Source organism: Oncorhynchus nerka, linkage group LG15, assembly GCF_034236695.1.
Source record: "Oncorhynchus nerka isolate Pitt River linkage group LG15, Oner_Uvic_2.0, whole genome shotgun sequence".
Taxonomy (NCBI): Eukaryota; Metazoa; Chordata; class Actinopteri; order Salmoniformes; family Salmonidae; genus Oncorhynchus; species Oncorhynchus nerka.
The window spans coordinates 11987661-12012352 of record NC_088410.1 but is presented as its reverse complement, the minus strand read 5'-3'; the positions used below and the strand labels follow the sequence as shown (position 1 = coordinate 12012352).

At 43.4% G+C, this 24692-nt stretch overlaps 1 protein-coding gene and 1 long non-coding RNA gene across 2 annotated transcripts; both read right to left on the bottom strand.

The window, feature by feature from the left end:
- Positions 1-439: 439 nt before the first annotated feature.
- palb2 (partner and localizer of BRCA2) lies at positions 440-24692 on the bottom strand. Its single transcript, XM_065000993.1, is given in 15 exon segments — positions 440-1815; positions 1925-2076; positions 2870-2957; positions 3362-3478; positions 3578-3727; positions 6697-6779; positions 7813-7965; positions 8075-8586; positions 8588-9979; positions 10117-10622; positions 22630-23425; positions 23594-23777; positions 23929-23988; positions 24103-24176; positions 24371-24692. Coding segments are annotated over 14 exon segments (4452 nt in total). The 5' UTR covers positions 24151-24176; positions 24371-24692; the 3' UTR covers positions 440-1604.
- Positions 13635-21438, bottom strand: LOC115122251 (uncharacterized). Its single transcript, XR_010458638.1, has 2 exons — positions 19012-21438; positions 13635-15662 (listed from the first exon to the last, which is right to left on the bottom strand). It is a non-coding gene; the product is annotated as an uncharacterized LOC115122251 (long non-coding RNA).

Below are 24692 nucleotides of genomic sequence, written 5' to 3'. Positions count from 1 at the left end.
ACTCAGGAACCATGCCATTTATATGTAGGTACATATGGAACAGACTCAGGAACCATGTCATTTATATGTAGGAACATATGGAACAGACTCAGGAACCATGTCATTTATATGTAGGAACATATGGAACAGACTCAGGAACCATGCCATTTATATGTAGGTACATATGGAACAGACTCAGGAACCATGTCATTTATATGTAGGTACATATGGAACAGACTCAGGAACCATGTCATTTATATGTAGGAACATATGGAACAGACTCAGGAACCATGCCATTTATATGTAGGTACATATGGAACAGACTCAGGAACCATGTCATTTATATGTAGGAACATATGGAACAGACTCAGGAACCATGCCATTTATATGTAGGTACATATGGAACAGACTCAGGAACCATGTCATTTATATGTAGGTACATATGGAACAGACTCAGGAACCAGTTGAACCATGTCATTTATATGTAGGAACATATGGAACAGACTCAGGAACCAAACATTTGAACCACGTCATTTGGATGTGGTAGAAAGTGATTCAGAAGAATCAGAATCAAAAATGTGATTCAGCACCAGAAGTCACGGTTGCAGGTGTTTACGACTAAGCAAGATCAATGTGTTACCCAGCTAACTTGCCTAAATATTCAGAAATAACTTGTTTTATAGAAATATATAAAGTGCATGGCATAATAAAACAACCAAAAACACATATCTAAGTTTAGCTTTCTTAAATGAACCAGAAAATCAATAGTTATTTCTGGTTGCTTATCAAAGTTAGAGTGCTAACTCATTGTTCCTGCTATGTAGCAGACCCTTCTGGGCTGCATTCAGCAGGACACATTGGACAACCTTCAGATAGAAATGTGTTTGGTAGAACAAACATGCCTCTCTGGCATGTATAACAGTAGTTCAGAGTGGTCTGTAGTTGTTCAGAGTGGTCTATAGTGGTCTGTAGTTGTTCAGAGTGGTCTATAGTGGTCTCTAGTTGTTCAGAGTCGCCTAAAGTGGTCTGTAGTTGTTCAGAGTGGTCTATAGTAGTTCAGAGTGGTCTATAGTGGTCTGTAGTTGTTCAGAGTGGTCTATAGTAGTCTGTAGTTGTTCAGAGTGGTCTGTAGTTGTTCAGAGTGGTCTAAAGTGGTCTGTAGGTGTTCAGAGTGGTCTATAGTAGTTCAGAGTGTCTATAGTGGTCTGTAGTTGTTCAGAGTGGTCTATAGTGGTCTGTAGTTGTTCAGAGTGGTCTATAGTAGTCTGTAGTTGTTCAGAGTGGTCTAAAGTGGTCTGTAGTTGTTCAGACTGGTCTCTAGTTGTTCAGAGTGGTCTATAGTGGTCTGTAGTTGTTCAGAGTGGTCTAAAGTGGTCTGTAGTTGTTCAGACTGGTCTCTAGTTGTTCAGAGTGGTCTATAGTGGTCTGTAGTTGTTCAGAGTGGTCTAAAGTGGTCTGTAGTTGTTCAGACTGGTGTATAGTAGTTCAGAGTGGTCTATAGTGGTCTGTAGTTGTTCAGAGTGGTCTAAAGTGGTCTGTAGTTGTTCAGAGTGGTCTATAGTAGTTCAGAGTGGTCTGTAGTTGTTCAAAGTGTTCTATAGTGGTCTGTAGTTGTTCAGAGTGTTCTATAGTGGTCTGTAGAGGTGTAAGCAGACGTCTCCATTGAGGTGTGCCGTCAGGACAGTTCCCTGCGCCCCCCAACGGGCGAGCTGACACCCCAGCTCTGGGAACCAGACTCCCTGCTGGCCCTGACGCCCCCCAAGCTGCCACACACACACGGAGCCGGACCGGAAAACCCCAATCACACTGGATCCATGGACATCAACCTCCACCAGCCTAGGGAGAGAACACACACACAGAATAAACACACACCCACAAACAAGAGAGAGGTTAACACACAATTCCCTCTTCCTGCCAACTCTCCCTTTCCTCCTCCCCATCTCACCTCCCGGTGCAGGCTTTGGGGAGGCCTAGTCTGGTTGCCAGGGCGACGGTGCCAGTCAGAGGGTTGGTGGCGATTAGCGAGAACAGAGCCCCTCCCTCTTCCTCCTCCACAGCACACAGGGACGGGTGTTGCAACAGGACAAACAGCACCCCCTGTAGGACGAATGGGGACATGACAAATCAAAATTCATTCAAAGTGTATTTCTCCAGGTCTCAACACACTTCACAAAAAAAGAAAAAAAAGAAACAACCAATAAAACAGAACAACATCATGACTGTACATACCATCACTATATCTACAAAGGTACCCCAGCACATTGACTCGGTACCGGTTCCCCCTGTATTTAGCCTCGTTATTGTTATGTAAATGTGCTGTTTTACTTTTTGATTGATTCGATTTTATTTTTTTACTTTAGTTTATTTAGTAAATATTTGTATTAACTATTTCTTGAACAGCATTATTGGTTAAGGGCTTGTAAGTAAGCATTTCACGGTAAGATCTACACACCTGTTGTATTCGGCGTATGTCACAAATACAATTTGAGTTACACATTGACTGTCTCAATTCTCTGTACTCTCACAATACACTTGTTCACTTCCCTTCATGGATTTAGAAGGAAAGTAGTGGACACTCCCTCTAACCCCATGGATGGGTTATGGACAGTAATGCTGTAAATGTGTGTGGGAGAGAGTGCACATAGAGAAAGGGCAGAGAATTGGGTGGTTTGGGACGCAGACACTGGGAGGTTTCGTAGGACGGACTGGGACATGACAACCTCATCACTATTCAGTCAAGGTGGGTGGAGGCTGTTGGTTAGACATGGGGAATGACATGGTGAGAACACAAACACACAAAGATCAGAAATTCTCCCGTGTCCTGTGGGTTCTCTCACACATTATAGTAGGAATGAACACACTCTTTCTGGTACAGATACTACACACTCACGCAGAGGGAGTATCCTCGGAGGCAGGTCATATCCTTGAAACCATCTCCCAGATTGATGCTCCGCAGCAGCTGCCCCGTCGTCACGTTCCTGACACACACACACACGCACGCACGCACGCACGCACGCACACACACGCAGTTAACGGAGAAGATTCTCATTCAACTGTAAACAGGTTTGAAAAGGTATTTAGCAGATGCTCTTATCCAGAGAGAGACTTACAGTCAGTGCATTCCACTAAGATAGGTGAGACAAGCACACATTAGTCATTGGAAGTAAAAGCGTTCCTTGATAAAGCAGCTGTCTACAAAACCAGTGCAAAGTGTCTTTGAAAACCTTTCAATTAGAGCCTCCTGGTCCCGGAGACCTAAAGAGGTGTTTTCGCCCCAGAACGACACCACTTATTCAAATTATTATTAAAATAACCACAAGGGTGCCACCGTTTAGGTCCCCAGCACCAGGAAGCACTGAATTAGCTACGTTCTTTTGCTCACCACAGAACAACATGTCCTCCGTGGGTTGAGCCAATCAGAGCGTCAGTCTGTCCCTCCACCGCCGCCACGGTCTGCACGCGCTCAGTAGGACAGACCAAAGACAGGCAGGCCTGCAGCCTGAGAGAGGTCAGAAAGACAGAGATAGAGTACACACACACACACACAGCATTAACCATGCCAGACGAGAGAAGACCTTGGTCACCCATGGTTACCTACCTGCCATCCTGTGTCAGTGTGTAGACCTGCAGCGGGGTTGTGGCGACAGAGTAGGAGGAGCTAACCAGCCTTCGGTTGGACATGCCCACCACCATGTGGATCTCCCCCTCACACAGCACCGCCTGGGACAGACTGGAGCAGCACAGGACCCTACACACACACAGAGATACATGTGCACAGACACAGAGATACATGTGCACAGACACACACACACAGAGATACACAAATATTAATAGAAATATTTACAGACGCATGAACACAGAGACTGACAAGCAAAGAAGAGGGAGAGAGAGGAAAAAGAAGAACAGGGAGGGGTGGGGGAGTGGTAGCAGTATGTGTGTGGGGTGGGGGAGTGGTAGCAGTATGTGTGTGGGGTGGGGGAGTGGTAGCAGTATGTGTGTGGGGGGGGGGAGTGGTAGCAGTATGTGTGTGGGGTGGGGAGTGGTAGCAGTATGTGTGTGTGGGGTGGGGGAGTGGTAGCAGTATGTGTGTGGGGGTGGGGGAGTGGTAGCAGTATGTGTGTGGGGTGGGGGAGTGGTAGCAGTATGTGTGTGGGGTGGGGGAGTGGTAGCAGTATGTGTGTGGGGTGGGGGAGTGGTAGCAGTATGTGTGTGGGGTGGGGAAGTGGTAGCAGTATGTGTGTGGGGGGGAGTGGGGCAGTAGTGGTAGCAGTATGTGTGTGGGGTGGGGGGAGTGGTAGCAGTATGTGTGTGGGGTGGGGGAGTGGTAGCAGTATGTGTGTGGGGTGGGGGAGTGGTAGCAGTATGTGTGTGGGGTGGGGGAGTGGTAGCAGTATGTGTGTGGGGTGGGGGAGTGGTAGCAGTATGTGTGTGGGGTGGGGGAGTGGTAGCAGTATGTGTGTGGGGTGGGGAAGTGGTAGCAGTATGTGTGTGGGGTGGGGAGTGGTAGCAGTATGTGTGTGGGGTGGGGGGGGGAGTGGTAGCAGTATGTGTGTGGGGTGGGGGAAGTGGTAGCAGTATGTGTGTGGGGTGGGGGAGTGGTAGCAGTATGTGTGAGGGGCAGTAGGGGAGTGGTAGCAGTATGTGTGTGGGGTGGGGGAGTGGTAGCAGTATGTGTGTGGGGTGGGGAGTGGTAGCAGTATGTGTGTGGGGTGGGGGAGTGGTAGCAGTATGTGTGTGGGGTGGGGGAGTGGTAGCAGTATGTGTGTGGGGTGGGGGAGTGGTAGCAGTATGTGTGTGGGGAGTGGTAGCAGTATGTGTGTGGGGTGGGGGAGTAGTAGCAGTATGTGTGTGGGGTGGGGGAGTGGTAGCAGTATGTGTGTGGGGTGGGGGAGTGGTAGCAGTATGTGTGAGGGGTAGGGGAGTGGTAGCAGTATGTGTGAGGGGTAGGGGAGTGGTAGCAGTATGTGTGGGGGTGGGGGTGGTAGCAGTATGTGTGAGGGGGGAGTGGGGGAGTGGTAGCAGTATGTGTGTGGGGTGGGGGGGAGTGGTAGCAGTATGTGTGTGGGGGGGGGAGTGGTAGCAGTATGTGTGTGGGGTGGGGGGAGTGGTAGCAGTATGTGTGGGGGGGGGGGAGTGGTAGCAGTATGTGTGGGGGGTGGGGGGAGTGGTAGCAGTATGTGTGTGGGGTGGGGGAGTGGTAGCAGTATGTGTGTGGGGTGGGGGAGTGGTAGCAGTATGTGTGTGGGGTGGGGGAGTGGTAGCAGTATGTGTGTGGGGGTGGGGGAGTGGTAGCAGTATGTGTGGGGGGGGGGAGTGGTAGCAGTATGTGTGTGCGGGGTGGGGGAGTGGTAGCAGTATGTGTGTGGGGGTGGTAGCAGTATGTGTGTGGGGTGGGGGAGTGGTAGCAGTATGTGTGGGGGGTGGGGAGTGGTAGCAGTATGTGTGGGGGTGGGGAGTGGTAGCAGTATGTGTGTGGGGGTGGGGTGTGTGCGGGGTGGGGGAGTGGTAGCAGTATGTGTGTGGGGTGGGGAGTGGTAGCAGTATGTGTGTGGGGTGGGGGAGTGGTAGCAGTATGTGTGTGGGGTGGGGGAGTGGTAGCAGTATGTGTGTGGGGTGGGGGAGTGGTAGCAGTATGTGTGTGGTGTGGGGTGGGGGTGGGGGAGTGGTAGCAGTATGTGTGTGGGTTGGGGAGTGGTAGCAGTATGTGTGTGGGGTGGGGGAGTGGTAGCAGTATGTGTGTGGGGTGGGGGAGTGGTAGCAGTATGTGTGTGGGGTGGGGAGTGGTAGCAGTATGTGTGTGGGGTGGGGGAGTGGTAGCAGTATGTGTGTGGGGTGGGGGAGTGGTAGCAGTATGTGTGTGGGGTGGGGGAGTGGTAGCAGTATGTGTGTGGGGTGGGGGAGTGGTAGCAGTATGTGTGTGGGGTGGGGGAGTGGTAGCAGTATGTGTGTGGGGTGGGGGGTGGGAGTGGTAGCAGTATGTGTGTGGGGTGGGGGAGTGGTAGCAGTATGTGTGAGGGGTGGGGAGTGGTAGCAGTATGTGTGTGCGGGGTGGGGGAGTGGTAGCAGTATGTGTGTGGGGTGGGGAGTGGTAGCAGTATGTGTGTGGGGTGGGGGAGTGGTAGCAGTATGTGTGTGTGGGGTGGGGGAGTGGTAGCAGTATGTGTGTGTGTGGGGTGGGGGAGTGGTAGCAGTATGTGTGTGGGTTGGGGCAGTAGTGGTAGCAGTATGTGTGTGGGGTGGGGGGGGTGGGGGAGTGGTAGCAGTATGTGTGTGGGGTGGGGGAGTGGTAGCAGTATGTGTGTGGGGTGGGGAGTGGTAGCAGTATGTGTGTGGGGTGGGGAGTGGTAGCAGTATGTGTGTGGGGTGGGGAGTGGTAGCAGTATGTGTGTGGGATGGGGGAGTGGTAGCAGTATGTGTGTGGGGTGGGGGAGTGGTAGCAGTATGTGTGTGGGGTGGGGGAGTGGTAGCAGTATGTGTGTGGGGTGGGGGTGGTAGCAGTATGTGTGTGGGGTGGGGGAGTGGTAGCAGTATGTGTGTGGGGTGGGGGAGTGGTAGCAGTATGTGTGTGGGGTGGGGGAGTGGTAGCAGTATGTGTGCGGGGTGGGGAGTGGTAGCAGTATGTGTGTGGGGTGGGGGAGTGGTAGCAGTATGTGTGTGGGATGGGGGAGTGGTAGCAGTATGTGTGTGTGTGTGTGTGTATGGGGGGGGGTGTAGTACCTGGCCTCTCTGATTTCCAGCTGGCCCAGAGTCACACACAGAAGCCCAGGAGCGTCCGACACAGGAAACACTGACATCACTGACTTAAACACACACACATACATTAAATACACACATACATACAATGTAGACTCACTGGACAGTTTATTAGGTACACCTATCTAGTATCGGTCAGACCCCCCATTGCCTCCAGAACAGCCTGAATTTTGGGGGGTATTCAACAAGCTGTGGGAAACGTTCCACAGGGCTGTTGGTCCAGTTGCTGCTGATTGGACGGCGGTACATTCATGCTACCAACATCTCATCCCACAGATGCTCTACAGGGTTGAGGTCTGAGGACTGACCAGGCCACTCAAATAAACTGAACTCGCTGTCATGTTCCAGGTGATGCTTTTCCACTCCTCTCATCCAGTGTTGGTGACGGCGTGCCCACTCTTCTTGGTTTTAGCTGATAGGAGTGGAACCCGGTGTGGTCGTCTGCTGCAATAGCCAATCAATGACAAGGATCCATGAGTTGTGCGTTCTGAGATGCCGTTCTGCTCCGTTATTTGTCTGTTTGTGGCCCGCCGGTTAACTTACACGGTTTTTGTCACTCTCCTCCTCATTCAAGGGTTTTTCTTTATTTGTACTATTTTCTACATTGTAGAATAATAGTGAAGACATCAAAACTATGAAATGACACATATGGAATCAAAAAAAGGGTAAACAAATCAAAAGAGAGAATGCCAAGAGTGTGCAAAGCTGTCATCAAGCCAAGAGTGTGCAACGCTGTCATCAAGCCAACAGTGTGCAACGCTGTCATCAAGGCAAGAGTGTGCAACGCTGTCATCAAGGCAAAGGGTTGATACATTGAAGAATTTCAAAAAATAAAATATTTTTGTTCATATTGATCTGTTTAACACTTTTTTGGTTACTAGATGATTCCATATTTGTTATGTCGTAGTTGATGTCTTCACTAAAGAAACTAAAGAAAGGAAAACTCTTGAATGAGTCCAAACCTTTGACTAATACACAGTTGTTACACACACACACTCATTCAACACAGAAACCCCCATGAACAATATAAACTCACAGTTGTTACACACACACACATTAAGACACACAACACAAAGTTACTTCTATGAAGGTCCAGGTGTGGAGTCGTCTCCAGTGTGGGGGCTTGTTCTGACCCCAAACACACACCTCCCACTCTCCTGCCACCGCTACACATACACCTACTGACAGCCACGACACACAGCACACATCCACCAGGCTGCCTCCTGCAGGGGCCTACACACACACACACACACACACGATTATTATTACACACACAGACATTCTCTGAAATGAGTGGTGACATGGATGTTGAAATACACAACAATGTCATCACAGTATTGACCTTCAGTGTGTGAGAGAGCGTTAGGACACCCTCCTCTGTCATCCCATCCCTCCTCTTCTCCTCTTTCTTCCTCCACGCTCTCTCCTCCTCTCCCTCTCCTCTCTCCTCGGTGGCCTGTCTGGTTGAGTGGAGAGAGGGAGCTGGCTGGCGGAGAAGCTGGATAAGGGACGATGGAGGGGGTGTATTTGGGGTTGGAGGGAGAGATTGAGGCAGTAGTAGAGGAGTGGGAGGGAGCAAAAGTTGGGGCAGGGAATCAACAAGGTTGGGGTGGCAGAGAGCAAGGGAGGAAGGAGGGGAGGAGGAGAGAGGGAAGATTGGCGAGGGGCAGGGAGAGAGGGAGGGAGGAGAGAGGGCTTGGGTGGAGGGACTAGAGGGGAAGGGGAGGGTCAGAGTAGGGGGACAGGGAGAGCAGGAGAGGGGGAGGGTCAGAGTGGGGCGGCAGGGAGGGCAGGAGAGGGGGAGGGCCAGAGTGGGGGGCAGGGAGGGCAGGAGAGGGGGAGAGTCACCGCCTCTAAAGAAGGTAATGGGGGCTGTCAGGGAGGGAGAGGGGTATGTTGGGGTTAGGGGTCAAGGGGCTAGGGGTCATCCCTAAGGAAGGTAAGGGGGGAATGGAGGAGAGGGAAAGGGAGAGGGTGTGTCCGTGAGGGGTGTGGCTGGTTAAGGAGGAGCTAAGGAGGAGCAGGGAAGGGCTGGGGGGGACAGCACACTCTGCATCTGTCTCCGTCCGGAGGGAAGGGCACTCAGTAGTGCACACGGAAGGACATTTGGTAAGGCACTCGACAGAGAACTCCGTAGGGCACGGAGAAAGGCCCTTAGTCTTTGTGTGGAAGGATGGACACTCAGGAGGGCACTCTGTCTCGTTTTCAGTTTGAAGGGAAGGGCACTCAGTAGTGAGTAGGCCTGTCTGCTGGTCTACTGAAGGAAAGTCTATAGACTGGCCTACTAAAACGGTTAGCTGATGGCCAATAAGCAGGTCTACAGATTGGTCTGTAGACTGATGGCCAGTAGGTTGGTCTGTAGACTGATGGCCTATATGCTGGTCTACAGGGTGGTCTGTAGACTGATGGCCAGTAGACTGGTCTACGGGTTGGTCTGTAGACTGATGGCCAGTAGGCTGGTCTACAGGGTGGTCTGTAGACTGATGGCCAGTAGGCTGGTCTACAGGGTGGTCTGTAGACTGATGGCCAGTAGGCTGGTCTACAAGGTGGTCTGTAGACTGATGGCCAGTAGGCTGGTCTACAGGTTGGTCTGTAGACTGATGGCCAGTAGACTGGTCTACGGGTTGGTCTGTACACTGATGGCCTGTAGGCTGGTCTACAGGGTGGGCTGTAGACTGATGGCCAGTAGGCTGGTCTACAAGGTGGGCTGTAGACTGATGGCCAGTAGGCTGGTCTACAAAGTGGTCTGTAGACTGATGGCCAGTAGGCTGGTCTACAGGGTGGTCTGTAAACTGGCAAACTGAATGGTACTCCGAATGGAGGTCTGTAGAATGGTCTAGTGCGTCTGTAGACTGCTGGCCTATAGGGTGGTCTATAAGATGCTGGCCTATATATCTGTCTACAGACTGTTCTACCGGAGTGACGCAGTCTGTGACAGAAGGGGTGAGGCTGAGAGGGAGGGGCTCATGCGTAGGCGCTTTAGACGTCTGACCGCCTGTGTCGCCGTGGAGACCGTGGACCGAGCCTCTGTTGCGGCGACGACGCATGTTGTAAGGTGAGAAGGGTTCTGGGACGGCAACGGCAAATGAGGCGCGAAGCTTCTGGAGCTTTAGCTGTCCGAACTGATCGTCGGGGAGATGGAAATCCTGGAGGTCAAAGGTTGAGATGACGCGGCCCAGACTCCCAGGGTGCACTGCTGGTCCTCCAGGGGAGAGGGAGGAGGGCAGGAGGAGAGACCACACACTCTCTACACACACACACACACACACACACACACACACACACAGAACATGAACATGAGTGAAATAATGAAAAAGTTAGCTGATAATTGAAGTCACAGTGAAGTGTAACAGCCTTCAGATACACCACACAGCTCAGTCCCACCTTTGCTCTGCTTTGATGTGTGAATGAGGGGAGAGACACAGCTCCTTCTGAAGATGGGATAAAGCTGTTCCTCCACACCTCCAGAGAGAGGCCAGCGCTCCGGACATCCACCCCCAGGGAGAGGCTGTGAGGCTGGGCTAATAGCAGCCGGGGTCTGGGTGTTGTCTGGGACTGGTGCTGGGGGATCCGAGTCCAAACTTAGAGAGCGGCCCAGTGTCGGCCTCCTTCCTCTCCTCCTCCGGCCTCTGATAGGCCGAACACTGCAGGCTCTGGAAGGTAAACGCTCACTCTGATTGGTCCCTGACTCAGCGGTAAGCATCTGATTGGCTGATGGCTCCTCAACCGGTGTGCGATTGTTCGGTGAGTTTGAGGTCAGTTGACTTGAGCACGGGCGGTGATTGGAGGGTTGTGCTAGTGAGTCGGACTGTGAAGTGTTAGACATCCGGCCCCTGCTCCTTCTGTGGCGCCCCCTGTTGAGTTGGTTCAGAATGACAGCCTGCAGGTCTCTGAAAGTAGCATTAACAAAACACCTTACATTAGATTTGTGAACCACAGACGAGACAGAGCAGGCTCACACACGGAGCACCCTCACATTCAACTTACTGAGACGGCGTTTTGTTGATGGTGGTGGAAAACGCTAAATGATGGAATTTCACGTGGACGAATGGTTATGCATCCCTCCAATAGAGTTCCAGACACTTAAAGAATCTTTACCAAGCCGCTATTCTGGTGGCTCGTGGTGGCCACAAAGCTTTATATAGGCATTTCTTTTGTATTACCTAATATACAGTGCATTCATCAAGTATTCAGACCCCTGGACTTTTTGTTACGTTACAGCTAGTTGAAACTGTATGAACATTTCATATCACCATTATAGTGACCAAAATGATCACAGTTATCAGTATTATCAGTATTATCAGTATTATCAGTATTATCACGGTCGTTTAGTATTATCTGTATTATCGCGGTTATCAGTATTATCGCGGTCGTTTAGTGTTATCTGTATTATTGCGGTTATCAGTATTATCGCGGTCGTTTAGTGTTATCTGTATTATCGCGGTTATCAGTATTATCAGTATTATCAGTATTATCAGTATTATCAGTATTATCGCGGTCGTTTAGTATTATCTGTATTATCGCGGTTATCAGTATTATCGCGGTCGTTTAGTATTTTCCGTATTATCGCGGTTATCAGTATTATCGCGGTCGTTTAGTATTATCTGTATTATCGCGGTCGTTTAGTGTTATCTGTATTATCGCGGTCGTTTAGTATTATCTGTATTATCGCGGTTATCAGTATTATCGCGGTTATCAGTATTATCAGTATTATCGCGTTTAGTATTATCTGTATTATCTGTATTATCGCGGTCGTTTAGTATTATCTGTATTATCAGTATTATCGTGTTATCTGTTTATCTGTATTATCACGGTCGTTTAGTATTATCTGTATTATCGCGGTCGTTTAGTGTTATCAGTATTATCGCGGTCGTTTAGTATTATCAGTATTATCAGTATTATCAGTATTATCGCGGTCGTTTAGTATTATCTGTATTATCGCGCGTTTAGTGTTATCATTATCTGTATTATCGCGGTCGTTTAGTGTTATCTGTATTATCTGTATTATCACGCGTTTAGTGTTATCTGTATTATCGCGGTTATCAGTATTATCTGTAGTATTATCGCGGTTATCAGTATTATCGCGGTTATCAGTATTATCAGTATTATCACGGTTATCAGTATTATCAGTATTATCGCGGTTATCAGTATTATCAGTATTATCAGTATTATCAGTATTATCAGTATTATCGCGGTTATCAGTATTATCACGGTTATCAGTATTATCAGTATTATCGCGGTTATCAGTATTATCGCGGTTATCAGTATTATCAGTATTATCGCGGTTATCAGTATTATCAGTATTATCAGTATTATCGCGGTTATCAGTATTATCAGTATTATCAGTATTATCAGTATTATCGCGGTCGTTTAGTATTATCTGTATTATCGCGGTTATCAGTATTATCGCGGTTATCAGTATTATCACGGTCGTTTAGTATTATCGGTGTTATCAGTATTATCAGTATTATCTGTATTATCGCGTCGTTTAGTATTATCTGTATTATCGCGGTTATCAGTATTATCGCGGTTATCAGTATTATCACGGTCGTTTAGTGTTATCGGTGTTATCAGTATTATCAGTATTATCGCGGTCGTTTAGTATTATCTGTATTATCAGTATTATCAGTATTATCGCGGTCGTTAAGTATTATCTGTATTATCAGTATTATCAGTATTATCGCGGTCGTTTAGTGTTATCTGTGTTATCTGTATTATCGCGGTCGTTTAGTGTTTATCAGTATTTATCTGTATTATCGCGGTCGTTTAGTGTTATCTGTATTATCTGTATTATCAGTAGTGTTATCTGTATTATCGCGGTCGTTTAGTGTTATCTGTATTATCTGTATTATCGCGGTCGTTTAGTGTTATCTGTATTATCAGTATTATCGCGGTCGTTTAGTGTTATCTGTATTATCGCGGTTATCAGTATTATCGCGGTCGTTTAGTGTTATCTGTATTATCAGTATTATCAGTATTTATCTGTATTATCGCGTCGTTTAGTGTTATCTGTATTATCGCGGTTTTAGTCATCTGTATTATCGCGGTTTTAGTGTTATCTGTGTTATCTGTATTATCAGTATTATCGCGGTCGTTTAGTGTTATCTGTATTATCAGTATTATCAGTATTATCGCGTTTAGTGTTATCTGTTTATCGTATTTATCTGTATTATCAGTATTATCAGTATTATCGCGGTCGTTTAGTATTATCTGTATTATCAGTATTATCAGTATTATCGCGGTCGTTTAGTGTTATCTGTATTATCAGTATTATCGCGGTCGTTTAGTATTATCTGTATTATCAGTATTATCTGTATTATCGCGGTCGTTTAGTGTTATCTGTATTATCAGTATTATCGCGGTCGTTTAGTATTATCTGTATTATCGCGGTCGTTTAGTATTATCTGTATTATCGCGGTCGTTTAGTGTTATCTGTATTATCTGTATTATCGCGGTCGTTTAGTGTTATCTGTATTATCTGTATTATCGCGGTCGTTTAGTATTATCTGTATTATCGCGGTCGTATTATCTGTATTATCGCGGTCGTTTAGTGTTATCTGTATTATCTGTATTATCTGTATTATCGCGGTCGTTTAGTGTTATCTGTATTATCAGTATTTTAGTGTTATCTGTTTATCGTCGTTTCTGTATTATCTGTATTATCGCGGTCGTTTAGTGTTATCTGTATTATCGCGGTCGTTTAGTGTTATCTGTATTATCAGTATTATCGCGGTCGTTTAGTGTTATCAGTATTATCTGTATTATCGCGGTCGTTTAGTGTTATCTGTATTATCAGTATTATCGCGGTCGTTTAGTGTTATCAGTGTTATCGCGGTTATCAGTATTATCGCGGTATTGTTTAGATGTGCTGGAAATGTTGAAAAAGTACTGATTCACTGAAATAATTTCATCAAGTTTTATACTGAAAACCAACAACAAATACAATTAGCAGCACTATGCACTTTTTAAAATAATATCCTTAACATTAAAGATGGCGCCATGTGGCCATTCACTAAGTATCCTTAGTGCAGGTTTTAATGAACACAACCTTAAGCAACACAAGTAAAGCAATGTGCATGTAAGAACAATACAACCATATGTAAACCCATCCAATGTGCAGGTGATGACATTAACACAATATGTAAACAAATCAAACGAACAGCACTGATTGTATATCTGTTCTCTCCTTCATATAGAAACAAGGTGCTGCTGGCCTAACATCCTGTCTGTCTGTTCTCTCCTTCATATAGAAACAAGGTGCTGCTGGCCTAACATCCTGTATGTCTGTTCTCTCCTTCATATAGAAACAAGGTGCTGCTGGCCTAACATCCTGTATGTCTGTTCTCTCCTTCATATAGAAACAAGGTGCTGCTGGCCTAACATCCTGTATGTCTGTTCTCTCCTTCAAATAGAAACAAGGTGCTGCTGGCCTAACATCCTGTCTGTTCTCTCCTTCATATAGAAACAAGGTGCTGCTGGTCTAACATCCTGTCTGTTCTCTCCTTCATATAGAAACAAGGTGCTGCTGGCCTAACATCCTGTATGTATGTTCTCTCCTTCATATAGAAACAAGGTGCTGCTGGCCTAACATCCTGTATGTCTGTTCTTTCCTTCATATAGAAACAAGGTGCTGCTGGCCTAACATCCTGTATGTCTGTTCTCTCCTTCATATAGAAACAAGGTGCTGCTGGCCTAACATCCTGTATGTTCTCTCCTTCATATAGAAACAAGGTGCTGCTGGCCTAACATCCTGTATGTCTGTTCTCTCCTTCATATAGAAACAAGGTGCTGCTGGCCTAACATCCTGTATGTCTGTTCTCTCCTTCATATAGAAACAAGGTGCTGCTGGCCTAACATCCTGTATGTCTGTTCTCTCCTTCATATAGAAACAAGGTGCTGCTGGCCTAACATCCTGTATGTTCTCTCCTTCATATAGAAACAAGGTGCTGCTGGCCTAACATCCTGTATGTATGTATGTATCTTTGTTCACTTGAAACTGAAATGTAAAAATGTCAACATATTTACTTTGTCCGGTTTAAATAGTGATCTGCAAGGGGAGACAAAGTGCTCACTGGCACTGAACACTCTGACGGCACGCTGGTTGCTGGGATGCATAAAAGCTTCCTGGAAACCCTGGCAAGACGAGGCAGCTCTGATGCAGGACCCCTCCATCCCACCAGTGGATCCTCTTCAGCTGGAATGGCTGGCAGAGACAGGTAGACCTGGATCTCTTCTTTCACTCTGTCTTCTGGGGAGGTTGGAATCTGACCCTCTTCACCAGGGGACAATGAAACAAGCCATGTGCACGACTCTCTTTGCCTTCTCTGTGTATGTTGTTAAGGTCTTCTCTCATTACCCTTTTCATCTCCTTAGTCAGGGACGGCTCCGTATCCGTTTCCACCAGAACATCACGGGTGATGTGGTCCAGGACACATTCGCAAAAAAAACTCTGATGTTGTGAGCCGAGTGATCTTCTGGGAAGAACTGTGTTTCCAGGCAGTTTGATTCCAGTTGCCAGTCTGGGGTGAGGTAATGGATAGTGACGCTGATGTAGGGTTGACCACCACCCACTTTCACTGGTCCAGAGGTCAGTAGTTGCAGCAAATCATGTGCCTTGAGCCAAACTTTTGCCAACATCAGCTTTAACCTGGTTGTACAGGTTTGGGATGTCAGTCTTGGAAAATAATGTTGGTGATGGCACTTTGTCGTGGGGCACAGCAACCTTCACCAGCCACAGAAAGCCAGGCCTCTCAACAATATGAAATGGCATCATGTCCTTTGCAATGTAATATGAAAGGGCTGCAGTGAGGTCTTGAGCATGTTTTGATGTGGGTGCATAAGCAGCCTGCCTTTTAAATGCTTACTGGAGTGTCTGTCACAACCGTAGATGAGGGACCAGTAGCGTCACTGGGTTTGCTGCACGTCCATCTCTGTAAACAAGGGAATAGCAAATGTATTATTATTATTATTAGTGGTGTTATTATTATTATTATTGGTGTTATTATTAGTGTTGTTATCATTAGTGTTATTATTATTATTGTTATCATTAGTGTTGTTATTATTATTATTATTATTATTATTATTATTATTAGTGTTATTATTATTATTATTATTAGTGTTGTTATTATTATTAGTGTTGTTATCATTGTTATTATTATTAGTGTTGTTATTATTATTATTATTAGTGTTGTTATCATTGTTATTATTATTAGTGTTGCTGCTGGCCACAAAAAAACTCTGATGTTGTGAGCAACATCCTGTATGTTCTCATTATTAGTGTTATTGTTATTATTATTATTGTTATTATTATTGTTATTATTATTATTATTAGTGTTGTTATCATTATTATTATTATTATGTATTATTATTATTATTAGTGTTGTTATTATTATTATTATTAGTGTTGTTATTATTATTATTATTAGTGTTGTTATTATTATTATTATTAGTGTTGTTATTATTATTATTATTAGTGTTGTTATTATTATTATTATTAGTGTTGTTATCATTGTTATCATTGTTATTATTATTAGTGTTATTATTATTATTATTATTATTATTATTAGTGTTATTATTATTATTATTATTATTAGTGTTATTGTTATTATTATTATTATTATTATTATTAGTGTTATTATTATTATTATTATTATTAGTGTTATTATTATTATTAGTGTTATTATTATTATTATTATTAGTGTTATTATTATTATTATTATTATTATTAGTGTTATTATTATTAGTATTATTATTATTATTTATTATTAGTGTTATTATTAGTGTTATTATTATTAGTGTTTATTATTATTATTATTATTAGTGTTATTATTATTATTATTATTATTATTATTATTATTAGTGTTATTATTATTATTAGTGTTATTATTATTATTATTATTATTAGTGTTATTATTATTATTAGTGTTATTATTATTATTATTAGTGTTATTATTATTATTATTATTATTATTATTATTATTAGTGTTATTATTATTAGTGTTATTATTATTATTAGTGTTATTATTATTATTATTATTATTAGTATTATTATTATTATTAGTGTTATTATTATTATTAGTGTTATTATTATTATTATTATTATTTATTATTATTATTATTATTAGTTATTATTATTATTAGTGTTATTATTATTATTGTTATTATTAGTGTTATTATTATTATTATGTTATTATTATTAGTGTTGTTATTATTATTATTATTATGTTATTTTATTATTATTATTATTAGTGTTGTTATTAATTATTATTATTAGTGTTGTTATTATTATTATTATTAGTGTTATTATTATTATTATTATTAGTGTTATTGTTATTATTATTAGTGTTATTATTATTATTATTATTATGTTATTATTATTATTATTAGTGTTATTATTATTATTATTAGTGTTATTATTATTATTATTATTGTTATTATTAGTGTCATTATTATTAGTGTTATTATTATTATTAGTGTTATTATTATTATTAGTGTTGTTATTATTATTATTATTAGTGTTGTTATTATTATTATTATTAGTGTTGTTATTATTATTATTATTAGTGTTATTATTATTATTATTATTGTTATTATTAGTGTCATTATTATTAGTGTTATTATTATTAGTGTTATTATTATTATTATTATTAGTGTTGTTATTATTATTATTATTAGTGTTATTATTATTATTAGTGTTATTATTATTATTATTATTAGTGTTATTATTATTATTAGTGTTATTATTATTATTAGTGTTGTTATTATTATTATTAGTGTTATTATTATTATTATTAGTTTATTATTATTATTATTATTAGTGTTATTATTATTATTATTAGTTATTATTATTATTATTAGTGTTGTTATTATTATTATTATTAGTGTTGTTATTATTATTATTGTTATTATTATTATTAGTGTTATTATTATTATTATTAGTGTTATTGTTATTATTATTATTATTAGTGTTATTATTATTATTATTATTATTATTATTAGTGTTGTTATTATTATTATTATTAGTGTTATTATTATTATTAGTGTTATTATTATTGTTATTATTATTAGTGTTGTTATTATTATTATTGTTATTATTATTATTAGTGTTATTATTATTATTATTAGTGTTATTGTTATTATTATTATTATTATTATTATTATTAGTGTTGTTATTATTATTATTATTAGTGTTATTATTATTATTATTGTTATTATTATTATTATTAGTGTTGTTATTATTATTATTAGTGTTGTTATTATTATTATTATTATTATTATTATTAGTGTTATTATTATTATTATTATTATTATTAGTGTTATTATTATTATTATTATTATTATTATTATTATTATTATTATTATTAGTTGTTATTATTATTATTATTATTGTTATTATTATTGGTGGTGTTAGATTATAATTATAAACTCACACAGTCTATCTTCTGTGTTGCATTTGAGTATATGCAATGACCCCATGCACAATTGACATAAATACAAATGAGTCTTAAGAAGACAGTGATAGTAATTGCAGTGAGCCCAACAATTGACATAAATACAGGAGTCTTGTATTAGAGTCTATAGTGTTTAACCTGTTATAACAACCAAGTGGTCGACTGACGGATTTTAAATGAACAAATCATGTTGTTTGGGTGACTAAATTACAGAACGTGTTATCGTGTGCAATGGGAGAATAGTCTGTAGACACACGACACATACAGCAGCAGAACAACGTGTTATCGTGTGCAATGGGAGAATAGTCTGCAGACACACACAGCAGCAGAACAACGTGTTATCGTGTGCAATGGGAGAATAGTCTGCAGACACACGACACACAGCAGCAGAACAACGTGTTATCGTGTGCAATGGGAGAATAGTCTGCAGACACACACAGCAGCAGAACAACGTGTTATCGTGTGCAATGGGAGAATAGTCTGCAGACACACGACACACACAGCAGCAGAACAACGTGTTATCGTGTGCAATGGGAGAATAGTCTGCAGACACACAGCAACAGAACAGAACAACGCAGCAGAACAACGTTTTCGTGTGCAATGGGAGAATAGTCTGCAGACACACACAGCAGCAGAACAACGTGTTATCGTGTGCAATGGGAGAATAGTCTGCAGACACACAGCAACAGAACAACGTGTTTTTACAGGAGTAGGTAACACAACGCTTCAGTTTACATTATTGACAAGCTATTAGCAAGTTAGACAAACCATGACATATCCCCCAATCCCAAAGTCCCCACATCATGAATTGAGCTAAAAGTTAACTTACCTTGCATTCGCTATAAAGTAGTGGGTGATGGTCATGAAGAATGACTCGAGAGATTTGAAGTGTTGCCCCCTTTCGCAGCAATTATTTTGTTGCATGTTCTGCAGACAGGGTGACCATCTTCGATTAAGTTTCCCTCAGCACTCAGGGGAAAACCCAAAATACAACCACAGCTCAGATTTGGTCCTCTTAGAAGGCTGAAAAATCTCCAGAGCGCCATCACTGCCTTCCGCCATGTTTTCACACAAAACCAAACCCACGTTGCATCAGACGTCTGCACGCCGCGGTCAAACACGGTTTTAATCAGAATATACATTTGAAACGATAATACTAATCGTCGGGAATTTTACCGTGGTTAAATCATGAAACCGGTAACCATTTCATCCCTAGTTACAGCCTTATTCTAAAATGGATTAAATAGTCCCCCCTACCCTCATCAATCTACACACAATATCCCATAAAGACAAAGCGGCAGGGCGTTGGACTAGTAACCGGAAGGTTGCAAGTTCAAACCCCCGAGCTGACAAGGTACAAATCTGTCGTTCTGCCCCTGAACAGGCAGTTAACCCACTGTTCCTAGGCCGTCATTGAAAATAATAATTTGTTCTTAACTGACTTGCCTAGTAAAATAAATCAAATAAATAAAAAGCAAAAACTGGTTTAGACATTTTTCTACATGTCTATAAATATATATATTTTTTTTACAGAACGTGTTATCGTGTGCAATGGGAGAATAGTCTGCAGACACACGACACATACATCACTTTTACATAAGTATTCAGACCCTTTACTCAGTACTTTGTTGAAGCTCCTGTGGCAGCGATTACAGCCTCAAGTCTTCTTGGGGTATGATGCTACAAGCTTGGCACATCTGTATTGGGGGAGTTTCTGCCGTTCTTCTCTGCAGATCCTCTCAAGCTCTGTCAGGTTGGATGGGGAGCATTGCTGCACAGCTATTTTCAGGTCACTCCAGGGATCTTCGATCGGATTCAAGTCCGGGCTCTGGCTGGGCCACTCAAGGACATTCAGATACTTTTTCCGAAGCCACTCCTGTGTTGTCTTGGCTGTGTGCTTTGTCCTGTTGGAAGGTGAAGCTTCACCCCAGGCGGAGGTCCTGAGCAGGTTTTCATCAAGAATCTCTGTATGTTGCACTGTTCATCTTTCCCTCCATCCTGACTAGTCTCCCAGTCCCTGCAGATGAAAAACATCCCTTCAACATGATGCTGCCACCACCATGCTTCACCATAGGGATGATGCCAGGTTTCCTTCAGACGTGACGCTTGGCATTCAGGCCAAATAGTTGAATCTTGGTTTCATAAGACCAGAAAATCTTGTTTCTCATGGTCTGAGAGTCCTTTAGGTGCATTTCGGGAAAACTCCTAGCAGGCTGTCATGTGCCTTTTACTGAGGAGTGGCTTCCGTCTGACACTCTACTATAAAAGGCCTGATTGATGGAGTGCTGCAGAGATGGTTTTCCTTCTGGAAGATTCTCCCATCTCCACAGAGGAACTCTGGAGCATTGTCAAAGCTTGGTCACCACCCTGACCAAGGCCCTTCTCCCCCGATTGCTCAGTTTGGCCGAGCGTCCAGCTATAGAAAGAGCCTTGGTGGTTCCAAACTTCTTCCATTTAAGAATGATGGAGGCCACTGTGTTCTTGGGGACCATCAATGCTGCAGAATGTCACACAATCCTGTCACAGAAGCTGCACAGGCAATTACTTCGACCTCATGGCTTGGTTTTAGCACTTCTGGACCCCACAAGAATAGTTAAATACACACATCATATGCTGCTTCTAGTGTGTTCTTTAATTTAATCTCATTATTATCTATCCTGATGCCTAGTCACTTTACCCTGCCTTCATGTACATACAGTATATACCTCTGCACAGTGATCTGGTACTGGTACTCCCTGTATATAGCTACACAGTGATCTGGTACTGGTACTCCCTGTATATAGCTGCACAGTGATCTGGTACTGGTACTCCCTGTATGTAGCTGCACAGTGATCTGGTACTGGTACTCCCGGTATATAGCTGCACAGTGATCTGGTACGGGTACTCCCTGTATATAGCTGCACAGTGATCTGGTACTGGTACTCCCTGTATATAGCTGCACAGTGATCTGGTACTGGTACTCCCTGTATATAGCTGCACAGTGATCTGGTACTGGTACTCCCTGTATATAGCTGCACAGTGATCTGGTACTGGTACTCCCTGTATATAGCTGCACAGTGATCTGGTACTGGTACTCCCTGTATATAGCTGCACAGTGATCTGGTACTGGTACTCCCTGTATATAGCTGCACAGTGATCTGGTACTGGTACTCCTGTATATAGCTGCACAGTGATCTGGTACTGGTACTCCCTGTATATAGCTGCACAGTGATCTGGTACTGGTACTCCCTGTATATAGCTGCACAGTGATCTGGTACTGGTACTCCTGTATGGTACTCCTGTATAGCTGCACAGTGATCTGGTACTGGTACTCCCTGTATGTAGCTACAGTGATCTGGTACTGGTACTCCCTGTATGTAGCTGCACAGTGATCTGGTACTGGTACTCCCTGTATGTAGCTACAGTGATCTGGTACTGGTACTCCCTGTATGTAGCTACAGTGATCTGGTACTGGTACTCCCTGTATATAGCTGCACAGTGATCTGGTACTGGTACTCCCTGTATGTAGCTGCAGTGATCTGGTACTGGTACTCCCTGTATATAGCTGCAGCTGGTACTGGTAGTGATCTGGTACTGGTACTCCCTGTATATAGCTGCACAGTGATCTGGTACTGGTACTCCCTGTATATAGCTGCACAGTGATCTGGTACTGGTACTCCCTGTATATAGCTGCACAGTGATCTGGTACTGGTACTCCCTGTATATAGCTGCACAGTGATCTGGTACTGGTACTCCTGTATATAGCTGCACAGTGATCTGGTACTGGTACTCCCTGTATATAGCTGCACAGTGATCTGGTACTGGTACTCCTGTATATAGCTGCACAGTGATCTGGTACTGGTACTCCTGTATAAAGCTGCACAGTGATCTGGTACTGGTACTCCTGTATATAGCTGCACAGTGATCTGGTCTGGTACTCCCTGTATATAGCTGCACAGTGATCTGGTACTGGTACTCCCTGTATATAGCTGCACAGTGATCTGGTACTGGTACTCCCTGTATATAGCTGCACAGTGATCTGGTACTGGTACTCCCTGTATATAACTTAATTCTTCTGTATTTTATTCCTTGTGTTACTATTTGTATTTTTCTTATCTTATTATTTTGAACTGTGCATCATTGGGAAGGGCTTTCAAACTTGTATTTGATTATTGGTCTAAAAGGAGCTAAAGCAGCCAATTTCATCATGAAATGGTTTGTGACACAAATGTCAAAAATCATATCAAACATTCTTCCTCCCAATTAAATGTATGTGTGAGAATTGCCAGAACAAGCAGAGATATCAAAAAATATATATTCGTCCCACCCTGGCGTGGAATCACCCAGGCAACCTGTGGATCTGAGACGAAGGCATGCGTCGCAGTCTAGTGGTTCTGAAGTAGTATTCAACAATAGAGTACAATACAATCAAGTATAACAACAACAGATATTGAAGGTGACCACTAACCTGTGGCTCTGTGAAGAGGCCATGCGTCTTGTGGTTCTGATGTAGTATTCTACAGGGAACGGTAGACCTTCCACCAGAGTGCAGGAGTCCAGGACTCCCCCAGTGTTACACAACCCAACAGCCCCTAACACGGAGTCTCCCACAGCTACTGAATCACTTCCCTCTTCTCTCTCATTCTCTCCATCTCTCCTCAGAGAAGGAAGGGGTGAACCGATCTCCTTCTGTCCATATGTCCTCTGTTCTTCTCTCTCCTCTCCATCTCTCCTCAGAGAAGGAAGGGGTGAACCGATCTCCTTCTGTCCATATGTCCTCTGTTCTTCTCTCTCCTCTCCATCTCTCCTCAGAGAAGGAAGGGGTGAACCGATCTCCTTCGGTCCATATGTCCTCTGTTCTTCTCTCTCCTCTCCATCGCTCTGTTTCATTGCCTCTTTATCTGGAATTTCCCTCTCATTCTCCTCCCTCTCCAGCTTTTTCTTCACACCCTCCTTCTCTTCCTCCATATTTCTCTTCTCTCCGTCCTCTTCTTTCTCTGTTTGTGCATCCAGCTCCAGCCCATCCTCGCTGGTCTCCGTGTCGTACCTCCCCCCTGCCCCCTCACCGCCCTGGACCCTCCCCGTCCGCTCCCAGCGCAGCCGGCTTCTCCGCGACCTCAGCCGGAGGGAGTGGCTTCGTCTGTGAGGGTTAAGGTCAGGTGTCCGAGGGCAAGAGTCATGGACGGGTAGGAGGAAGCGGATGGACGGACCCCTCCGCCTGGGGTTCTCAGATTCCACTGGACACGATGCCGCCACAGTCGAGTCTGCACACATACACACACAGTACAATGTCATTTCCAATACACATTACAACCTGAATACAACCTGAACACACACACTACAACCTTAATAATATAATAGTGGTAAGCTCAAATATGCTAATGTCACAAAACTTTTTACAGCACTTAAGTTTCTAATAAGGGCAGACTGACCTCCAGCGGGGCCTGGTGGTGAGGCCGAACCTGGGGCTGTCCTAGCAGGGCTACCAAGGGAGAGGGGAGGTAGAGCTGGGTTGGGAAAGGTGCTGGCTGGGACTGGGTCTGTCTGGTCCTGGAGGTTCTGCTCAGAGATCCGACTCCTCACATGCTTCCGCACGGCATCTGAACGCTCAGCTCGCTGTTTGTGTATAGGAGGGATAATGTACATCAATGTTGTCAAACACGTGCAGTACTACACAACACGGGTATCAGTCATGGTTGTGGTGCTTACTACACATACTAACCCACCAGTACATACATATCCCCCCCCACACACACATATCTCTCACCTGTAATCTCTGAACTGTCCTGGAGTACTCCCTCTGTAGCAGGGCCAGTTTCCGCCTCAACTGGGGAGAGACACACACACTTATCATGCTACTTGCGAAGGAAGGTAGGCCTAGCTACATGACATTATAAGACCACTTACACAAGGCCCTACTATATGTAAACAATACACCTACCTCCTCCTTGTCATCGCAATGGAGCACGCGCTCCAAATTATCCTCCATTCTTGTCACGCGATCCTAACGGTCACCTTTGACAGTTAGCGAGAGGTTTTCAAAAAAAAAACTATAGATTTAGCAAGTGAACAAGAATCATAGCTAGCGTTAGCTGACAAACTAGCTAGTTCGCTAACTAGTGTTAGCTGACAAACTACTGCAACGTTAACTAACGTTACCTCACATTTTCAGAATAGTAGCTAGTAGCTAATTATTTGATAAAACGTACCATTCAAAGCCATTTGTTTCTGTATTTATCGGCGTCAATATGCTAGCTAGTCACGTTTTTTGAAGGGGGCAGGAAGGATTCCAATCCAGTCGCTGTTTTTTCTGGTTCAATCAATGAACAAAGCAGACCAGACCCAACTGCTATCGCATTGGTGTCTATGGGAGCGCCATCCTGTTAAGCAGACCGTAAATTGATACTTTATTTTTTTAAACGGCCTTAGTGAACTCTATTTATTTATCCACCATTTTTGTCCAAACTCTCCCGCGACTTCACGGTCCAGACAAGACCAATCGATAACCGAAAATGCAACAGCCGGTTGACT